At 33.0% G+C, this 21430-nt stretch overlaps 1 protein-coding gene across 1 annotated transcript; it reads left to right on the top strand.

Moving 5' to 3' along the window:
* The first annotated feature begins 12294 nt into the window (after window positions 1-12294).
* Window positions 12295-15166, top strand: LOC120079478. Its single transcript, XM_039033679.1, has 6 exons — window positions 12295-12555; window positions 13226-13296; window positions 13732-13830; window positions 14305-14431; window positions 14543-14657; window positions 14820-15166. Exons 2-6 carry the CDS (start codon window positions 13287-13289, stop codon window positions 14868-14870), a joined length of 402 nt encoding a protein of 133 aa, XP_038889607.1. The 5' UTR covers window positions 12295-12555; window positions 13226-13286; the 3' UTR covers window positions 14871-15166.
* The last annotated feature ends 6264 nt before the right edge of the window (window positions 15167-21430 follow it).

The following is a 21430-nucleotide window of genomic DNA, read 5'->3' as shown; positions in this document are numbered from 1 at the left end:
TCTATCTCTATCTCTTTTCTTCTATAGTAGTTATTTGTATTGCGTAAACGTTGAAAGACTTTTTTTTTATCGATATGAATGCATTTACAGTTTATCTCTTATCCATTTCCTCAACTTTCACCATGAGCAACTAATTTCTTTATAGGTTGAGAAACATTGTAGCTAACATGAACTAAGTAAGGCTTAATCATGCATTCAACTTGTTTTATGTATGCTTTATAAACTATTTAACTAAGTCGAAAGATTATTTTAAGTAGATTAAATCTAGGTTTGAAAAGACCAAGGATTTAGACCTCATAAAACAAGAAGAGAGCATCTTTAGAAATAAAGAAACATCTTTTACATAAAATACTCATCGCATGCATCCTAGAAATAGGATATTGTGGCTAAATACATTAAGAAGTTTAGGTTTAAATTTTTGAGTAGTTTGCTTGAACGCATGATTTATGCTTTTACTGAGGAATGTTAGTGAATATTTTTTTCAATCCTACCTTCATTCATTCGAATCTTGTACTTCTCGTATAGACTGTTTCATTCTCAAGTGTGATTTCTATTGCATTCATCACTCTTTATTTTAGCAATAGAATAGGATAAAAAATCATTGCATATTTAGTAAACAACTCGTGTCAAGATCGAAACAATATTTGTCATCGCATATATAGAACGCAATCTTCGAGTTCGACCCTGGACTCACCATGACTCTAGTTAGACTTATACTTGAGTTTAACTAGGTAAAGCAATGCATTAATAAGATATCACATAGCACTTACTCCATCGCATATTTAAAACGTATTAGGGGTGCTTGTTACTTGTTTTTATCTCTTCAGATACTAATTTGTTGTCCTCTACTGGTATTTCAGATTTCAGATCGAATGACATGTCAGAGAAGATGTTAAGAAAATTTGCATTGACAAATGGAAGCATGCTAGAATCTTCTTCTTCCTCAGTAATAGAAATTGATAGATCAACAGTAACATCAATCACAACATTGATTGATTCCATGACACAACGAGTTAGTTTATTATACACTCGGTATGCTCAACTATTTGTGAAATAGCCAAGAAATATGTCTCCATAAGATTTGGAATCCTATTTTCACATGGCTTCTCTACCAACCAAGATGTAGCAAGTACTACAAAAAATATGGAAGTATTTAACATGCGGTTTTCTCCTTCTCCATATTTGATAAATGGTGCTCCGGGTACCGGGATGTAAAACAACTATATTATGAATGTGACATGCAGTGTTAAGAGCTTCGGGCCAAAAGTGAAATGATAGATGTTTAGTATGTAAGATCAATCGAGCCATCTCTTGAAGAGTCTGATTTTTTCCTTCCACCACCTCGTCTTGTTAGGGAGTGATTGGAGCAGAAAATTCATGATGAATCCTAGCTGAATTACAAAACGCAGCAAATTGAGAATTTTCAAACTCCGTACCACGATCGCTCCTAAGTCGTATCTCATTCAAATCTTTCTCACACTGTAATTGGAGATAGAGAGCTTAAAAAGTAATAAATGCATCTAACTTTTTGCAGAAAAAACGAACCCAGGTATATCTGGAGAAGTCATCAACAACAACTAATACATATTGTTTACCTCAACTTTTTTATTACATAGGTCCCTTAAGGTTCAAGTGGAGAATTTCCAAGATACCTATTGACCCAGAGTGAGAAATCTGTTTATGTGAAGTACGAGTTTGTTTACTGATTGGCGGTCACCACAAATAATTCCTGCTGTAGAAGGTAAGATGGAAGTCCAAATATAGCATTTTTGGCTATTAGTCTTCATGCTCACATGACTAAGGTGTTTATGAAGGATCTCATTGAAGAAAACCTTGAGTGGGAGTGGGATCATCCCAATTCCCATTTTTCATAAAATAAAAATTTTTACAGAAAAGAAAACATAAATTATGCATTTACATAAATTACAGCATGCTTTAAAAAAAAAAAAAAAACTTATGGTTTCAAACTCTTATCTTTGAAGACAAAAGTTCAATATTCCTTTGAACTGACAACAGATACTACCACAATTGCGACCTTGGTATTCTCAGGTAAAGAACCCAGGAGTGGTGGGCTCTGACTATTTTGAAATAGTGAGGGAATCATTTGAGAGAACAGAGGAGGGAAGAGAATTTTTTAAATAAATATTTAATATATATAAATATGATAACTAACTTATCATAATATATATATATATATATATTTATTAAACTACATGTTATATCAATATAACTTATAACCTATAGTTTAATATTGTATCATATACAATATAATCTATAGTTTTTTCTCTCTCATATTGGCACTTAATATAAATCACATTATATATTTAAATTTAACAAATATGAATCCAATTCATATGATTAATATTTGAATCCTATTCAAATATTTATTTTCTCTTTCAAATGCTATAATGTATCAAATACATTATAATAATTATATCATATATAATTAAAATAACTTAATTATATCATATATAATTAAATCCCTCAATTAATTTGAATAATTAAAATTAATCCAAAATTTGATTCTCATTTAATCCTATTGAACTACCAAGGGAACTTCATAGATCTGTAGTTTGAAGCTCCAACAGTACATGAATAATTAATCAAACTCTTTAATTAAATTATTCACCATCCGTTAACTGTTGAGCACTCCACTAAAGACCGACAACTGCATTCTTCATACTATATATATATTTTTGTGCCCATGGGATATAACCAATCAACAGTATGATGACCCTTCACAAATTTCTTGTAAGTACAGTTGGGCCAAAATTACCGTCTTGCCCCTGTAGTTACATCTAACTCCTTAAGTACCACTAATCCCTCTGATGAATAATAGATCATAGTCCAACTATGACTAAACCCCTCTCAGGCCAGGAAAGGGTGTGGTGCCACATTGTTCAAGCCCCGAAATCATCCCTTAAGGGAGCAATTTATCTACTTACATCGACATCAGGGAAGGAGTGAATTCCTTCTTGTGTAGCTATGTTTCCAGCTCTCCAATCAGACGAATCCCCAAAATAGTATGCTTATTGAGTCGGCGATCTGGCCACTCTCACTCATACAAATCAAAGGACCGCTCTCATAGGCAAGAGTTTACAACTCACTCAGAATTCAGGTCATGTTACCTATGGTCATCTTTGTAAAATGTAAGTCTTTATTATGAACGACGTTATATAATGAGACTAAACTTTTCGTGATCCGATCTTATACAAACTCCTTTATATAGAATAGCCTCGCTCACATGTCTATACATGAATGATCAGGATCAGATCATTTGTAGCACTTTACAACAATGGTAACACCTACAAAGCAGACCATACTCATAATGTCACCAGGATAAGGTACCCAGCCTTATCCATCTACTACAGACCATTTAGGTTATCACTTAAATATGATCCACCCATATGTCTCTACATACATGTTTAAGGTACAAGATAACCTTGGATGTTAGTTTATTGGTTTGTGGTTAAAGCAACTAAATATGGAATAAAATATTATATATTTTATTAAATAAAAATGAGTTTGTTAAAAAAAAAAACATTTACAAACTATAGAACCCTACGAGATTTAGGACATCAACCCCAACAATTTACAGCATAAACTTGCTTCATCTTGTCATGAGAGATGACAAACCTGCGAAATAATGCCAAGATTCCATAAGTAGCAAGTATCAGCTTTAACCTATGACAACACACTGGCCTTTTGTAAAAATCATATTCAGAGCTTGATCACACAACTGATTCATGCTAATAAGATTGGCAGTGAGGCCAACCGATATTAAATCATTCAAGGATGGAAGACTTGAGTAATTAAGTTTTCCTTTCTCAATGATCTACCAAAAGCGTTATCTCCAAATGTGACCTTTCCTAAGCTGTCAGATTTAAGATTAGACAAATAGTTCTTTTCATTGACCATATGATAAGAGCTCCCACTATCAAAGTACCAATCTCCTTTGGCAGAAGATCTGAGGGATGTCAGTACAACATTGCATTTATTCTTAACATTCTTTACTCTCCAAACCTGTTTAATTTTTGGCTCTCTTTGACATCTATTTTGAGAGAAGCGAGGAGTCTAGACTAAGCTTGTAGTTTCATGAAGCAATTCCAACAATTGATATAAAAATGGACGTTTAAGGCCTACTCTTCCACAATAATGACAAATTCATTTTAGTCTGTAAAGTTTTTTTACTTCCCACTTTGAGTTGTTGAAGGAAGTTCCTACCATATGATTCATAGAAAACTCATTCTTTTACTTCTCTTTAAGATGAGACTATCTATTATGCCAACCTTCATTTTTATGGAAAAAGAAAAAAGAAAAAGCCCAGAATGATCATCGACTGTCTTTCCTTTTGTCAATGTTTTCTCCAGAGACTCAATATCAATGTTCAGCATTCTGACGTGGTTACAAACCGAATCCTTCTCATCTCTAACTTGAGTAAGTTCTCACTTCAAATCTACAATAGTAGACATAAGTTTATGATTGTCAGCCAACAAAGTCTCAATTCTTTCTTTTTGTGCATCTAGGACCTTCAGTTCATCTTGCCAATTGTTAAAAAGAGCTTGATAAGAAGAATCAACAAACACATGTTTGGTAATGTCATTAACATTTTCTAAATACACATTATATTCAGAAATCTCACATGACAAAGTGTCAGATGAAATATTACTAACAAATGTCTTGATATCTTCCTCTAAGTCACTACTGTCTTCAAACTCATCATTAGATATAGTTAAGACATAGCTTTTACTATGCTTTTTCAAGAAATTAGGACATTCTGCTTGAAAGTGACTATAGTCTTCACACTATCTACATTTAAAAGACTTTTCTTTTTAAAAATTAGAAGAATCAGGCTTATCAACTTCCTTTTTACTACTTTGAATTCGAATTGTGTGAGGGAAGAGAGGTACCAGACTTTATTTTTAGAACTGAAATTGTCAAACCTCTTTCTAAATCGTTTGAGAACACAATTGAATTGCTTCGAAAGCAATGAAATAGTTTTAGCAAGGAATTCCTCAGATTCCATATCATGATCATCACGTTCTTCTTTAATTGAGGATTATAATGCAATTTCCTTATTCTTCTTCTCGGGTTTACCATCCAAAGACATCTCAAAAGTAAGCAAGGAGTGAAATAGTCCATACACTTTCAAAGATGTTATGTCTTGAACTTCCTCGATAGCATTAACTTTCATATCAAATTTCTTAGGTAAAGACCTAAGTACCTTCTGAACTAGTCTTTCTTCTTAAATTTTCTCACCCAGAACAAACGACTCATTTGCAATGTCCAATAATTGAACATTGAATTCAATGTTGATTCATCGTCGGGCAATTTAAGAACTTCAAAGTCAAAAACTGCAGCCTTGACTTTCTAACTTTTGAAGTACCATCATATGCAATGGATAATATATCCTAAGCCTCATTTTCAAACACACACGTATTAATTAGTCTAAATATGTTGCGATCAACGCCATTAAATATGGCATTCAATGCTAAAGAATTTTTTAATGATCCTTCATCTTCAACATCAGACCACTGTAATTTAGGTTTCAATATTTTGTTTTCATCATCAGTTTTGGTGGTTGGATGCAACCAACCAGTCATTATGACCTTCCACATTTTACTACCAATTGACTTCAGAAAGGAATTCATTCAAGCTTTCCAGTAGGAATAGTTTATTCCATCTAGAACAGGAGAACAAGTGCAGAGCCACCTTCTTTGATTACGTTCATAAACTAAGCACCTGAGATAAAGGTGACCTACTCTGATACTAAGCGAAAAAGCTATAAGATGACTCGTCACTCAGAACACGGATGTTAAAAGGAAAACACAGGCAAGCACTGTAACAAAAAAATTCGAACAACAAGAAAACAAGTAAATGTACACATATATCGGTAACCCAATTCGGTGAAATCCACCTACATTTGGAGGTAGTGTGCACAAGAAAGATAATCCACTAATATTAAAAGTCAAACAATTACGACGTAGTACTTATCTGTAATTCAACGACTACTACAGTGACTCACGTAGAGCCCAACTCACAAGTCACCTAGGCTCCCCTAGATGTGAGACTCCCTCTCAATTATACTTAGGCCCCCCCTAAGTGTGTTAATATTAGTGTTGAATACTTCGGCTTTCAATAGTGTTTGAGACTCTTATCTACTTGATTATCTTCCTTATAACTCAGTGGACTCCTTTTACTAACGAATCATAAGTCTTCCCTAAGAGGGAGAAATCCTTCTCGAGAATGAAGTCTTAGGCTCCCCCTAAGACCGAGAATCTCTTTTCTACAACGATACTTAGACTCCCCCTAAGATAGAAATTATCTTCAAGGTTTTATACTTATAAATTGATGAAATTTCACAACAGAATACAATGAGCAAAGATATATTAAAAAAAACTTCGATGTTGCAAAAATCAGCCACCAAGAACAAAAATACTTTCAAACCATAAACAAATGCGACAACCCTAAGAGAACACCATTATTCTCCTTTTAAAACCATGGCCAAGAAAGGAAACAAATTCCTCAATCGAAAATAATAAACAACACCTCAAACAAGAAAAATATCGGACAAACTAAATCTGTAGAAAATTTTCTAGATAAGGAAAGAAAATATAGTGCAGGAAATATTATTATCTGTGACTATTGTTAAAACTACATTTGTGACAACAACAAAAACCACCACAAGCTACATTAGAAAAAAAAAAATAAAGCCAATCAACAAATCTCTAACGGTAAGTATAAACCAATCAACAAATATCTAACAAAAACATTTTCAGACCATAACAAATGCGGAATGTTAAATACACATATAACTAAGTACATCTAAGGATCCAAATAATGTATATGTGAGTATATACTCTAACCTCCACACTTGAAATGTTAGACATTTAGCATTGAGGAAAATATTTAGAGAGTTGGAACCTTAAACTTTTAAATAACCAAAACTAACTTTTGTATAATTTCCTGCAATAATTACCTGCAACCATTCCATGAAGATTTTTTAAAATCTTCGATTGCCTAAGACAAATACACTAAAAAAAAAAAAAAATGAATGTCTTCTTCTTTTTCATCTTTGTGCTCCTCTATGTCTCTCTCAACTATTTCCTTCAATGATCTTTTGTCTACATCTCCTTCTCGCTCTACATTCTACCTAAAGTCTATTTTTATCTTCATCAACATCTTCGACCGGAATCATAAAATGGAAGTATATGTTCATTTTCATGATAGTTTGATTGAGGGGTGTGGTTTATCAACGACTTAAAAATTATGACTTAGGTTCTGGCTAAACTTTGAATTTTGTAAATTGGGTTTGAAAACAATAAACTTTTTTCCCATTTAAACTACAATTTTGAAAAGAAATTATTTGTATTTAAATTCATGACTCCCACCAATATTTTAGGGATTTTGTTGAGCGTTAAAAAACTAAAATTGAAAAATGTTGAAAAAAATCGTGCAAGCAACTAAAATATAGAAAATAACTTTTGAATTTAAAATTCATTAAATGTATTTACAAGTAAATATAAGTAATCTATTAAGAAAAAACAATAATCTAAATGCTATCTTATGGTTAAAATTCGTTAAAAGCAAATAAATTATAGAAGATAACTTTTAAATTTAAAAATTATTAATTATATTTACAAGTAAATCTGAGTGATATTTGCAAGAATCATAATCTTATGGTTATCTTAGGATAAAAAATCATTAAATGCAACTAAAATATATAAAAATGATGATAGGTGAGAAAATATAAAATATATACATTTGTAACAAAAAAAATCTCCAACTTCATTCGATATAAGGGATGACTAATTACCTTTTTATACCAACTGGTAAAAAAAATCCTTCTCCTTCTACCAAAGATCGATAAGGCATATTTGCAATATAGTCAACAAATCAAGCATTTCTCAACCACGGGTACTTATACGGCATTTAGGGGTGTTGAAATAACCCGAACAAGTCAGACTATCCAACCCAAAATATAAGAGTTGGATTGGGTTAGTTTTGTTTTCTTTTAAAATTGTTATGATAATTTTCTTTATTTTAAGTTTGCAATAAATAACTTAGATATTTGGTATTTAACATTTGAATTTTATGAGATTTTAGTTATTAGTCATGTGTATATAAATTTACATACAACCCAATCTAACCCTTTGGTTTAGATTGACTTGGGTTAGAGACTTTATTTTGAGTTCTTTGGGTTGTCAACCTAACCAACCCGAGTTTTTGGATTGGTCCAATAAAACACATCCTCAACCTAATCCAATCCATGTACCTCTAGTTATAATTTTCCAAAGAGTCAACGAGAAGAAGAGCCGATTTTAACTTTTCATTTGTAAAAATAGAAAAACAACATTTCATTCATAAAAATAGCAAAACAAATTAAAAATAAAATACAAACGAATTTATAAAAGTCTAAACTACCCCAACCATACAAATGAAATTGCAAATTACTTATTAAGAAATATTCCTAATTACATTGTAATTAAAACAAACATCTATAGATTACACTACATCGATTTTTCTCTCCGAAATCGGCTCCTCCGTCAACAATGGTGTAGTCATGAATAGAATTCCCCAAGGCAAATTGGTTAATGCCAACACCTAGGAATCACTTTGGATAGATGAGACTTTGGGACTTGAACTCTTGGTCATGAATAGAATTTATGCACCAATGAATTTGATCGGTTAAGCCAAGCCTCTAAATTAGACTTCGAAAAATAAAATCAATAAGAAATAAATGAAAATTGAAAAAATTAGATAAAATAAAAAATTCGAAATTGAAGATAAGATCAAACCTGATATTTGAAAAAAAAAAATTATATTCGATTTTTAAAAAAAGATTACATTCAATTTTTAAAATTCGAAAGTGTAAAGTGATAATTTGGGAGAAAACCAGGTAAATCTAAAAATATAAGGGTTTTGTAGTCATCAAAAATCTTTTGAAAGTTTTTGGTAGTGTCCAAACTAGGCCCAACAAATACAATAAACATAAAAACAAAAACAAATACACTGCAATTAAAAATCATTAACCAAATCATCTACATAGCTTTTTAACTTACCAAAATTATGTAACAATACTTTTTCTTGGTTCTAGACCAAAATATTAGTTTAAAAAGTGATGATTGGATAGATAAAAACTTTATCTAGATAATAAGAAAGAAACCGATTTAGATTGGAGTATGAAAATTCCAATTAAAAATCAGCTATTGAAATTACTAACCAATCATGATGTGGCATTGATGTCAATCGTGGAGATCTCATGAATAAAAGAGAAACAAACAATCTTCGATGATAGTATATCCTTTCTTGATCGAATGGTAAAAGACCCCAAGGCAAACAGGTTAAGTTGAGTCTTTTCAACTCTAGAAAATTGGTGTTTGACCTACATTTTCACAATGATTCGATGGAATCACTCTAGAAAGAAGAGACTCTGCGACTTGAACTATTGGTCATGATCGATTAAGTTGAGTCTTTCATCCTACACTAATTGATTTGATTAGTTAAGTCAAGTCTTCAAATGAAACTTATCATCGATTGAGAACAAAAAATAAAATAGGTAAGAAAAAGATGAAAATTGAAAAAGTAGATAAAACAAAATTTAAAATTGAAGATGGATCAAATATGATCATTGAAAAAAAAAAGTTAGATTCGATTTTTAAAAAGATTACATTCGATATTTAAAATTTAGGGAGATAAGATAGGAGAAAATCTAAAAAAATCTGTAAAAAGCAGAATTAGTTGCAAGTGTAACTAAAAATCCAAATCAAGACATTTTAGGGTTAAAGAAAAATGGGAACATGTGTGAAACTGTATTTGCTACAAATTTAGGTTTTGCTATTCTTTCCTGTGGAATCTTTAAAATAAAAAAATAATATGATTCAAAATTAAAAAAAAAAAAAAAACTAATTATAAAAATGAGATGTTTTTGTTTATATCCCACATTTAAAACAAATTTATAATAAAGATAATCATAACAACAATTTTAAAAACGAATGATTTAATTATGATTAAGAGAAAATATACTATAAATATAAAAAATTTGGAAAACTAATATAATATAAGATTTAAAAATCCAAAATAAAATAATCATAGAAACAATTTAAAAACAAGATAATATGATATTTTAAATTTCAAATCAAAATTTGAAAATTAGTTGTTGTAAAAAATTGAATATTCAAACTAACTATTAAATTTGATACAGAAATTTAAAAATTAAATCACGAAATTTATGGAAAATTATCAGCTTGAAATAATGATGTTAGTTGGTATTGAAAATCTGATGGGATATATAGTTGAGCAATTAATTACAATCTCATTAATATTAATGTCGAATTAATTATACTGCAACGATATTTTAGGATTTTAAAAAATTGGACTCACATGATATCCATACATTTTCCTATAATTCAAAAATACACTGTCTTTTACTATTTTTTTCAAATGATAACTGCTATATACCCAATATATATCGAAATACGTCACCGACTCACCATTACAATTCGATTAATTGGTATTCTATTATTATATTTATTTTTCTAAATATAGAACAAACATTTGTAAAACGAAAATTCAACAAAATAAGAGCATATGGCCGCCCAACCAACATTTCTTTGAAAACAAAAACAAAAACACATTTTTGAAAAATCTACCAGCGAGCCGACGGCGTAATAATGTCAACATTTGATTACACGATAAATCAATCTATTATTTAGAGCTGCCATTTTAGATAGTGTGGACTTTGAATGTATTATCCACAGTTTATTCTAATTACAATAAAATATGGTGAAATTTTATACTAATTATATTGATGGCTAATTTGCCATTGAGAAGTAATTAAAAATTTTAAAATTTACCTTAACCATAAATTTGTGCGTGTAGGTTTTTAGTTCAACAAGTAAAAACAAAGGTGAGAAAGAGAATGATTGAAACTATACGTAAAATGACAAGTTCATATTTAATATGAAATATTGATTATTCTGAATATAACTTAATAGATAAGACATGAATTACCATCTCAAAAATTTATGGTTGAATCTCTTCCTTCACAATTAGTGAATTAAAAAAATGTATGGTATAATAAATTATGGATGTATTTAAATTTATGTAACATTATTTTCCATTAATCTCATACCAATAATTTTTTTAGGAAATTTAATGTTAATGGTCAATTTTTAGATATAATGTCGATCATTACCAACCAATTAAATGTAGCAATACTAATTCATAGGTGAATCGTTTACCCTTGGGAAAGGATTCAAAATCATACAACGTTGACAACGGAAGTGCAAATTGCATTTTTTTTAAGTGCAAACTTTTAGTGAAAAATGCACTTATAATAATTCCAAATGGTATAAATTCCTAGTTTATAATATTCCTAGTATAACACTAGTTTATGTAGCGATTGTAGGCTCAAATTCTTCTACTCATATTTAAGATTTGATATCCTAAAAAAAAAGAACATATTTATATAACAAATTATTTATTTAGAATTATTTAAATTATACAATTAGTTCCAATTTTATCTCTTGCATAAAAGAAAAAAGAAAAATTATTTTAAATAACAAAACTGTTAAAAATAATATCACAATCTATTTGTGTCTATCTAAACATAGACACAAATAGATAGGATAGATAGTATTGTGGTTATCGTATGTAGATAGTGAAATTTTGTTATATCTATAAATATTTTGATTTACTTTTTTATATTTGAAAACAGTTCTTCAAAAAATATTTTTTTAATTTTATTCCAGCCTCTTAATTTATTATTTAAAACATTTATTAGGCCAGCAATCTAGTTAATACACCAGACAAAGCTTTAAAATTAGAGGTAAGAAATGTAAAATTGAACAAAACTCAAAAGACATCTAAAACAATAAACAAATTATGCGTTTTTATATATATATAAATTGGTCTTATCTAAACCAAAACAATGATAATTATAAAGGTAAATAAATATAAGTCAACCATCGTTTGGTGAAATTCTGACTTGAAATATAATAGTATATACTTTTCTCAATAATAACTTCTTTATTTCCTATTTGACACTTTAAAAGTATATTTTTATAGATTTTTTACAACTACTAGGTAATTTTTTTAAAAAAAAATGTTATAAATATGTTCATATTAAAAATGTTAATAATTATTTATTTCTGAAAAAGTTATTAATAGTTACGATACGAAGCAGAAAGAAAGGGAAAGGGGCCTTATTGTGATTGCGAAACATTTATGACGTCGCATTAAATATTAAATATTAATGGCCTCATCTACAAATAGAGAGAATTATGGTGGTTGATATGTAAAAAAATGAAAAAGGAAATTTAATTTTGAGGGCTGTTCGTTATTTTTCAAGTCTCACAAACAAGGGAGTCAAGAAGCGTTTGGGTGATGAGAGATGAAGTTGATCGTTGCTTGACGTTTAAATTTCCTGCTTTAGTTTAAGAAAAGCGTGTTCGTTTGTTCATTCATACGCCAATTCCATTTCTGATCCGTCGAAAGCGAGAGAAAATTGCAGTTTCAGTCGTTTCCATTCACTCACCTCTTACATCTGTTTCGGTATTTTTCTTGTCTGATTCTTGTTTACTGTTTCATTTTCCCCATGGTTTTGCTGTTTCTGCTCAATTTCTCTGCTCTGAGTGCTTTAATTCGAGTGTATAGTAGCTTCTTCTTTGATTTCTCTGTTGTTTTGCTCGGTAATTGATGGATATTTGAGGAACTGTCCATTCATTTGTGGACGATGACGAGACCGCGATTGTATCTGCGATCTAGCTTCCTTTTAGTGAGGATTGAGATAGGAGTTTCAGATTTTTGGTAGCTGAAGAAGTCACTTATTGCAATTCTGTTCCCTTTGTGCTGAGAATTTTCTACTTATCTTTTATTCTTGACTTTGGCGTGGGAATATGACTATGTTTCACGAAGTGTAGTTTTGGTCAAGCTAGGTTATTTTATTACCAATTCATCTAACGGCTTTTGGAAGATTGAAAAGTTCCATAGAGTCTTTGTGCTCGATTGAATTAGTGTTTTATTAACATGAAGTTTAATGAATTTTGTATAAGAAAATTGGATTGTTTAGAGCTATTTGGATTTTAAATACCAAACTGAGGGAAATTTTCAACCCAGTTTCAATCTTCTGTTTGCTGCATTTGAAGAATATGAAGCTGTCTTGTCGGATGTCATTTGGTTATATTGTTCCGACTTCTGAGTAGATTTTAATCTTTTGGCACAGGTTTAGTAAGTGGGTACTGCGAACTTGAAGAGTTCATCCTTCCATAAACACCAGCTTCAACATGGATCCAAGTACCTTAATTCTTCTTGTAACTTGGTTTGCTCATGATATAACCTTACGGTTGGCATAATTTAAAATTAAAAAGAAGAAAAAAAAAAAAAAGGCATGATTATGTATACTGGGTGCATTAGATGACTTATTTGTGGGGTTATAGCATGGTTCTAACTTAGTAATTTCTTTGTTATTTAAGATTCTTTTAGGTGTCTTGACATTCCTATATGCCTATACTCATTGTTATACTTTCACTCCCTAGTTATACGTTAAGTTGAAGAATGTGGTCACATTCAGAATTTTAAGCTCGTTAATTTAGTGTCTAATACTCCTTTTATGATACTCTTTTAGCGGTCTTCATCAAACGAATAATACATATCGAACTGAAACAATAGTTTTTACGAAATAGGTGGAACAATTACTTGAGTTGTGAACATATTTTCTGGATGTTACAGATGGCAAAATTGACCAGACAGTGCAACTAGTGAAATCGGTCTCTGATAAGCATCTTGATCTTTTGAGACCATCTGCCCGAATTTGTTCAATATTCAAAGGTAAATCAGGAAAAAAAGAAACATCTCTGACTGGGATTTTTACTTATACATAATGTATATATTATTACCTTGTATTGGTGGCTCAGGAATGAAATTATTATTCTTGAAAAAAAAAAAGAACGAAATTAGTTTAACCATTTTCATAATGCCTTTATATTGTAATGGATGCATTGCCATTATCACTGACTTCTCTTCATTGACGATGGAATTTCTGGACTAGAATCGATAGGTCTTTCATTTTTTACAATTCCATTATGAGGGAAGGTTAAGTTGATACTTAATAGCTTCATTGCTACTCGTTTTTAACTCTTCTTTGACAGTGCATCGTCTGATAGTCCATTTTCGTTCTGCTCCTCTATTAATTACAGAAATCTCCTAAAAATTTTTGTGTTGTTTTCGATTGGAGATGTTGATTGCTAGAGTCTTTTTGCTTGTATATTCATTTATGCTCAAAATGGTTAATAATACTCCTAGGCCAAGGAAAAGATGCTTCAGACCATATAAGGAGCAAGTACACACTTCTCAGAGATGTAGAGGATTCTCAAGTAGGGCTATATGACAAGCCTCTCCCGTGTTTTGGCTGTGGCATCGGATGGTTTTCGTGAGTATTATGAAACTTTCTCGTGTACAAACATTTCAGGGAACGTCTATCTTTGGTTGCATCCTGTTTCGAGTTTCCTAATCTTACCTTTGTATCTGTCTTTCCCTTCAGTTTCCTCCTCGGGTTTTTTTTCCCACTAATGTGGTACTATGCCACAATTCTCTACTTCTGGAACGCCCGCAGAGATCCAAGGGAACGAGCGGGATTAGCTGCGTCTGCCATCGCTGTAAGTGGCTTCTTTGTTTCTCCCAGTCCCACCCCATAATAGAGGAAAAGAGAAGAAACAAACATAATTGACATGAATTTTTATGTACTTCGCCTTCTATTATGAGTTCTTCATTGAATATGATCGAGTTTCTGAAGAAGCAAAAAATGGTAAATGGTGCAGGCACTTGCATGTTCAATCATCTTGTTAGTCGTCGTAGCTGTTCTCCTGTGATAGCCCCTTCGTTACCACAGTTGAAACTGCATTCTTAATCTCTGCCCCTTCAGCCTTGCCAATTCAGTTTCAATCTGAACAGGTTTCGTGGATGTGCGAAAGGGTTCTGTTGCGCGACTTTGGTGATTTCTACTACTTTTCTGTGCAAGAAAAAAAAAAAGAAAAAAAAAAGAAATGCAAATGTTTGTAAATCATATATGCGTATGTTTGCCACCTCTTTCAAAAGAGAGTTGTCGCATTTGTAATACACAAAGGTAATACATAATTTTAGATCCTTTATACTTTTTTAGTCCAAAGTTTAGAGAACAGTTTTAAATGTTCTCCAAGTGAAGTTGAAGAATACAAAAACCAAGCCAGGAAACAAAATTGCATGAAGTCTAACCGACAAAACAATCGAGATTTCTCGACTTTACAGAAGAGTTTCTACCTCTGGAAAACGCAGACCATCAATGGTAGGTTTTCGTATTAAGGTAATGCATGCTGCCACATACAATAGTTTTCCAGATATAAAAAAACAAGTAAACTTAACCTGAATAGGTTTGTGCCGTTCATCCTTTTCTAAACCCATCAAATGATCAAAATCATGATAAATACAGCAAGGCAGTAAAGAAAGACCGAGGAAATACGAATCTCATCGCCATTGGGTTTTTTTACGGATAGCCTCATTTGGGAGGCATAAATGAAAAATAACTACCGGTAGAAAAAGTAATGGAAAGTGGTCTTCTACTGATGTCATCCATGTGTGATTTTACCATTTCACCCTTGAGATGCACCCTGCATGCCTGCCACTACCAAGGAACTCGATCCTCAATTTCTCGTCACTCGACTCCCGTTGGTTCGTCACACGATACTCGATGCACAGTCACTCAATACCTGGATGCATGGTCACTGGATAAGTGTGTATACTCGATCATAGTCATGTCATACTCGATACTTGATTAATGTATAGTTTCTCATTTTGAACTTTTTGAATTCTTAATCCGTTTCTCAGACTATTTTCACTCATCTTCTGATTTTATATCCCTCGACGACTACACCTCTACACTCGAAACTCTCTCGATTCTCTCTACATCAGGTAATATTATTCTCTTTGTTTCTATTTTGGCATCATTCGTCTCTTTGTTTGTTATATTTTGGTATCATGTTTGTTGACATGCACTTGCATGTTCCTCGATATTCAACCCATACAATTTTCATTTCGATTGTCATATCTTGCATGTTTGGCTGGAGTTCGAATTTTTTCGTTTCGATTTTCATATTTCTGGTATTTTGAACCGTCTAGAGTTTAGGATTTGAGTAGGATAAGTCATTAAGGTGGAAAATCAAACCGAATGCTCGATAATCGACCATCTAGTCACATGTAATATAGCATGTATCGTGTATCTTGTATCGAGCAATCGTGTATCGTGTATCGTGCATCGAATATCGTACATCGAGTATTGAGTATTGAACATATGCTTAATTTCTAGTGTTTTTTGTTATTTTGTGCAGTATGGCTAGACAATTCAAGGTTCCTCCCAAAGATTGTTTCCTAGGCTAAGCGATCAACCTATCCTCTCACATTGGGACAACTAACAAGATTGTGAAAGAGAAGTTTACTCCTATTCAGCTTCCCTTCTTCAAGAAGACAGTATTTGGGCGATTCGTGGACATGGACATTATCTTCAACAGTCCATTGGTCCATTATATTCTATTGAAGGAGGTTGTAGACGATAAGAATGATGCAATGACCTTCGATTTGAATGGTATGGTTGTTACATTCTCCAAAGAAGACTTCTTATTGGTGATGGGATTCTGGTGGTCACCTAATCCAACAGTTGTGAGGGGGTGAAGCACTTGGATCACTGCGTAGTAGGTACTTCAAGAATGATTTTTCGGGAGACATTCACATTGGTACCTTAAAGACAGTATACAAGGAGATAGAGTTTGAGAACGACATGGATGCTGTGAAGATGACATTGGTCTATTACACTGAATTAGGTATGATGGGGAGGGAGAAGATAAGGGGCAATGTTGACAAGACATTGTTAATTGATGTAGAGGATTTGGGTTATTTTAATTCCATGGATTAGGGAAACATGCTATGGGATAGGACGTTACTTGGACTTCAAAGAGGATTGAGTGGTAAGGCAGATAACTACAAAAAAAAAAAAGGTCCAAGAACAATAAAAACTAAATTGTCAAGTACAACCTACTAGGGTTTCCTCATGCATTCCAAGTGATATCCATTTATTGGCCATACGAGATCTACTTATTTTAGTTATAATATGACTTACTTTTTATTCTTGTTTTATAATCGTTTATGAATTATGGTAGGTGTGGCAATATGAGATCATATCAACGGTTGTCAAAAAAGTTGCAACCTGACTAAATAGAAATGTTGTACCTCAATTCCTGAGGTGGGAGTGTACATACTCACCATCAACCAAAACAATACAATGAGATGTGTTTAAGTCTAGTGAGGTTAGTGTATTACATCGATATTACTTGGATTTAAGGTGATTGTCACATATAACTATCAAATTATTTGTTGTTTTGTACAGACAAATATCACACCCACACCATTGATCATTTCGGATAGGGAGAGGCAGTATAGAGATACTAAAGTTGATGAATGACCCGTATACGAGCATATTGATGCTGAGACAAGCTCCTCAGAGACACATAGATCACACCATGATGAGGATGCTCCCTAGTCACTCAAGTGACTACGAGAGTCACGAGCATCAGTCCTACGAGCAAGAACTCAATGAGCATCAGTCTCACGAGCTCCCCACTGAAGAGCGTGAGACTCACCCTCCTTATAATGAGTCTTATGAGCTCCCTAATGATGAGCATGTGCCTCCAATTGAGGAACAAGAGTCGCCTCGGCTGAATACATCCCATTCAGAGCCCATAAGGGGTATAGGCATTCATACACACTCCGTGACATAGACTAGAGAGTGTCTCTAGTGGAGCATAAATTGGACAATGTGGAGTCAGAATTAAAAGATGTGAAGTCTGACTTGAGTGTCCTTCAAGCCAGTGTACAAACGTTCACCAGCTTACTGTTGGGTTTTATGTCCTAAAAACTCGCAGTTTGTAAAATAATAAACATTTTCTATAATCAATATACTTGTTATTGATTTCATAAATTGTATGAAAGTCTAAATCCAATAAACTAAGACCCATGACTATTGTATGAGTATTTGAACTTTATGTGGAGACATAAGAGTGGATTGAGTTTGAGTAAATAGTCAAAATGATCTATGTTACATGAATGAGGTTGGGTACGTTATTCTGGTAACACCATTAAATGCAGCCTACTCTGTAGTTGTTACAAAGAGTTGTAAAGTACTACATACGATGTGATCCTAATTTGTACATGCTATGACATGAGGAGTGTGGGCGTCCTATGCAATGAGTTTGCATAAGGTCAGGACCAAGAAATAAGTCACTCTTACTTTATAACGTTGTTTATTGTTTAAGACTGACTATTTCACCTAGATGACCTAGGTAACTCGATTTTAATCCTGAACTAACTATGAACTCCTGTTTATTCGGGATTGCCCTTAGATTTGCATAGTTGAGAGTTGGCTCAACAGCGCTGGCTCAATAAGACTCCAATTTCAGGGGTAAGACTGGATAGATAGCTGAGGACATAGGGTGCATGACAGAGTTCACGTCTACCCGATTTAGGGATAGAAAAAATGTTGTTCTCTCAAGTACTAAATCCAGGTCTTGAACAAGGGGCCCCACCCTCTCACTGGGCTGAGAGAGTTTAGTTTAGTGATTGGATCACAAACTAGTTGTTCATTAGAGGATCCATAGGGACTTGAGAAATAAGATGTAATCTAGGGGTAAAACAGATATTTGACCCACCCGTTATTATGAACAACCTGTGAAGGGTTGACTTGCTGATTATGGTTAAATCATATGGACATAATATATCTACAGTGAAGGGAGTGCAACTATGGGCTTTAGTGGAGTGACTCATTAGTTAACGAATGGGGATTAATTTGGTCTAATGAGTTTAGCCAATTAATCTCGAATCGTTGGAGCCCATGATCTGTAGGTTCGCACGGTCTCCTACTAGTTCATAACGGACTAGCTCTAGAATAGCATGATAAGTTAATTTGAAACGTTCAAATTAGAATTAAGGGAATTAGTAATTATATAAGATATAATTACATGTTTAATTTTAGAATTAAACAGAATAGGAGAATTTATATATTTAAATATGATTTAAATATATAAAGATGGATATGTGTTAAAATTAATTTAATATTTGATATTAAATTAATTAAGTTTTATTTAATAATTAATTTATGAAATTAATTAATTTTTATTTTTTAAAATCAAAATAGATTTTAAATCAAATGTTGATTTTATGATAAAATTGAAAAGAAAAGAAACAAACAAAATACTAAAATGGCAAAAAGAGTTTTTCCATTATCCATCTTTGAAGTTGCTCACACATGAAGCATTCAATCTTGCCTTGTCTTCTCCAAGCATGAGCTGCAACTCATGCAACTCTCTTCTTTGCATGTTGATCTGCAATATAATAAAAAGATTGGAGTGAAAATCGGTCATGCAAGCTATACAGATTTTGAAAGAAATTTTGGTTTGAAGAAAGAGTTCTTCAGGCAGTTTTCTGAAGTGAGCATTTCTCCTTCTACCCTTGATTCAAGCTTGTTTTGAGTCCCACAACTCAATCTAGAGCACCAAGAGAATAGTGGGGAAGATCTTGAGGTGGTCTACAACAAGATTTGGAGAAGATAACAACTAGTGAAGGAGCTTTGAAGAAGATCTACAAGAGGTACGTCTTGAAACTCATTTGTTTCTGCAAAAGCATGCTTTATATTTTGCCAAAATTAGTGAATTTAAGTGTTTAGATGATCCTTGTGCTTCCGCTGTTGTTGATACAATCCTTCACTTATAGTCCTTGTGTCGAGTATGTAATATTATGTTGAACTTATTCTAATGTAAATATATAACATGTAGTGTTTGACCTAATGTACTTCGTAAACGATGTAGAGTTTAAGTGTGGATTCCACCGAGACTAGTGATCCCATTTCTCCACTATCCACCGAGATCAATGACCCATTCCTTCACCATCCACCAGGTCTCGTGACCCAATTCCTCCACCTTCCATCAAAACTAATGTCCCTATCCTTCCACCATCCACAGAGTCCATTGACCTCATCATTCCACTTTCCACCGAGCCTATTGACCTCATCCCTCCACCTTCCATTGAATCTAGTGATCCTATCCCTACCCCCTCCATAGAGTCCACTGACCCCATCCCTCCACCCTCCATTGAGTTTAATGACCCCATCCCTCCACCATCCATCGAGCCCATCCTCCTCATCGCTATAGTATCCACCGCTCTCCCCCGAGATACCACATCTTTCTATGTTGCTTCTCAAGATACCACCATTTCCCCTATCGACACTACTGCATCCTGAGTTGAAGAAGTTCAGGATTAAGATCGAGCCCAAGGTTAAGGGTAAGAAGAAAATGAAGGCAAGCCTACGAACTTTAAGGGGGAACGGAGATGGACAAGTAAAAAGAGGAAGCCAACACAATTGTATACCTCCCCAGTTGACACGGCTAGGGTGGCTATGAAAAAGTAGATATACATTCATCTAGGTCAAACATTCGACTGACATCATTCCCTATAACCCGACACATGTTATTCTATAGGACATGATGAATGAGTTCATGGTCTGGTTAACCAGTGCGGATATGGGTCCTCACTAGCCGAGTAGTGAAGTCCTCTTTAGGACGAATTGTACGATGAAAGAGTTGTTCCGTGAGTTAACATGTGACAATTATTGGGTTAAGAACGATGTAAGTTAACATCTTCATTATGTTTGTATGCCTGTTATTTACTATTTCCACTCATTAGTTGGACTTATATATTAAAGATTCTCGATGCTTTATTCATGTTTCTCCAACGGAAGTTTATTAGTCGGTCAGAAATGTGCTCCTCGGTTCACGACGTTGCCACATGACATAATTGGTATGTATTATAAATGATTTAAATTTTGCACGATTGATATACACTTAACCTATTGTTATCTATTTTGCAGAGTCACTTAAATCTACAGGATCCAAATAGCTTATTTCACGTCATATATAAGAAAAAATGTGAAGAAGCTACTAAAGCATGGGAGAAAGAGCACATGTATGTTGATTATGTGCTCAGATTGGAAGTTGAACATCAGCCTAGATGGGCAGATGTTGATTACATCTATAGCCCACTCAACTAAGAAGCACTAAGTTATGTTGGTGATAGACATGAACCTTGGGCATATCCTTTTGTATGACTCACTCCCCAGGTATATCACATAGAAGGATCTAGTATCATTCCTAGGGCCCCTATGCTTAACTCTCCATTCACTGGCATATTTTTGGCCTAACCTTGCACATAGTCTTTGGAGGTTGAGTCGTGTCAATATAGGCTTCCTACAAGGGTCAGATACACTGAACTGTGGGATATTTTGTCTCAAGTTCTTCGAATACTTGGTGATGAGGTCCAGTCTAGAAAGTCTACGGCAAGATAAAATGCATGATTT

The sequence above is a fragment of the Benincasa hispida genome, chromosome 6, assembly GCF_009727055.1.
Source record: "Benincasa hispida cultivar B227 chromosome 6, ASM972705v1, whole genome shotgun sequence".
In the NCBI taxonomy this organism is placed as follows: Eukaryota; Viridiplantae; Streptophyta; class Magnoliopsida; order Cucurbitales; family Cucurbitaceae; genus Benincasa; species Benincasa hispida.
The sequence above is the reverse complement of the archived record's forward strand: the minus strand, read 5'-3'. Positions and strand labels throughout refer to the sequence as shown.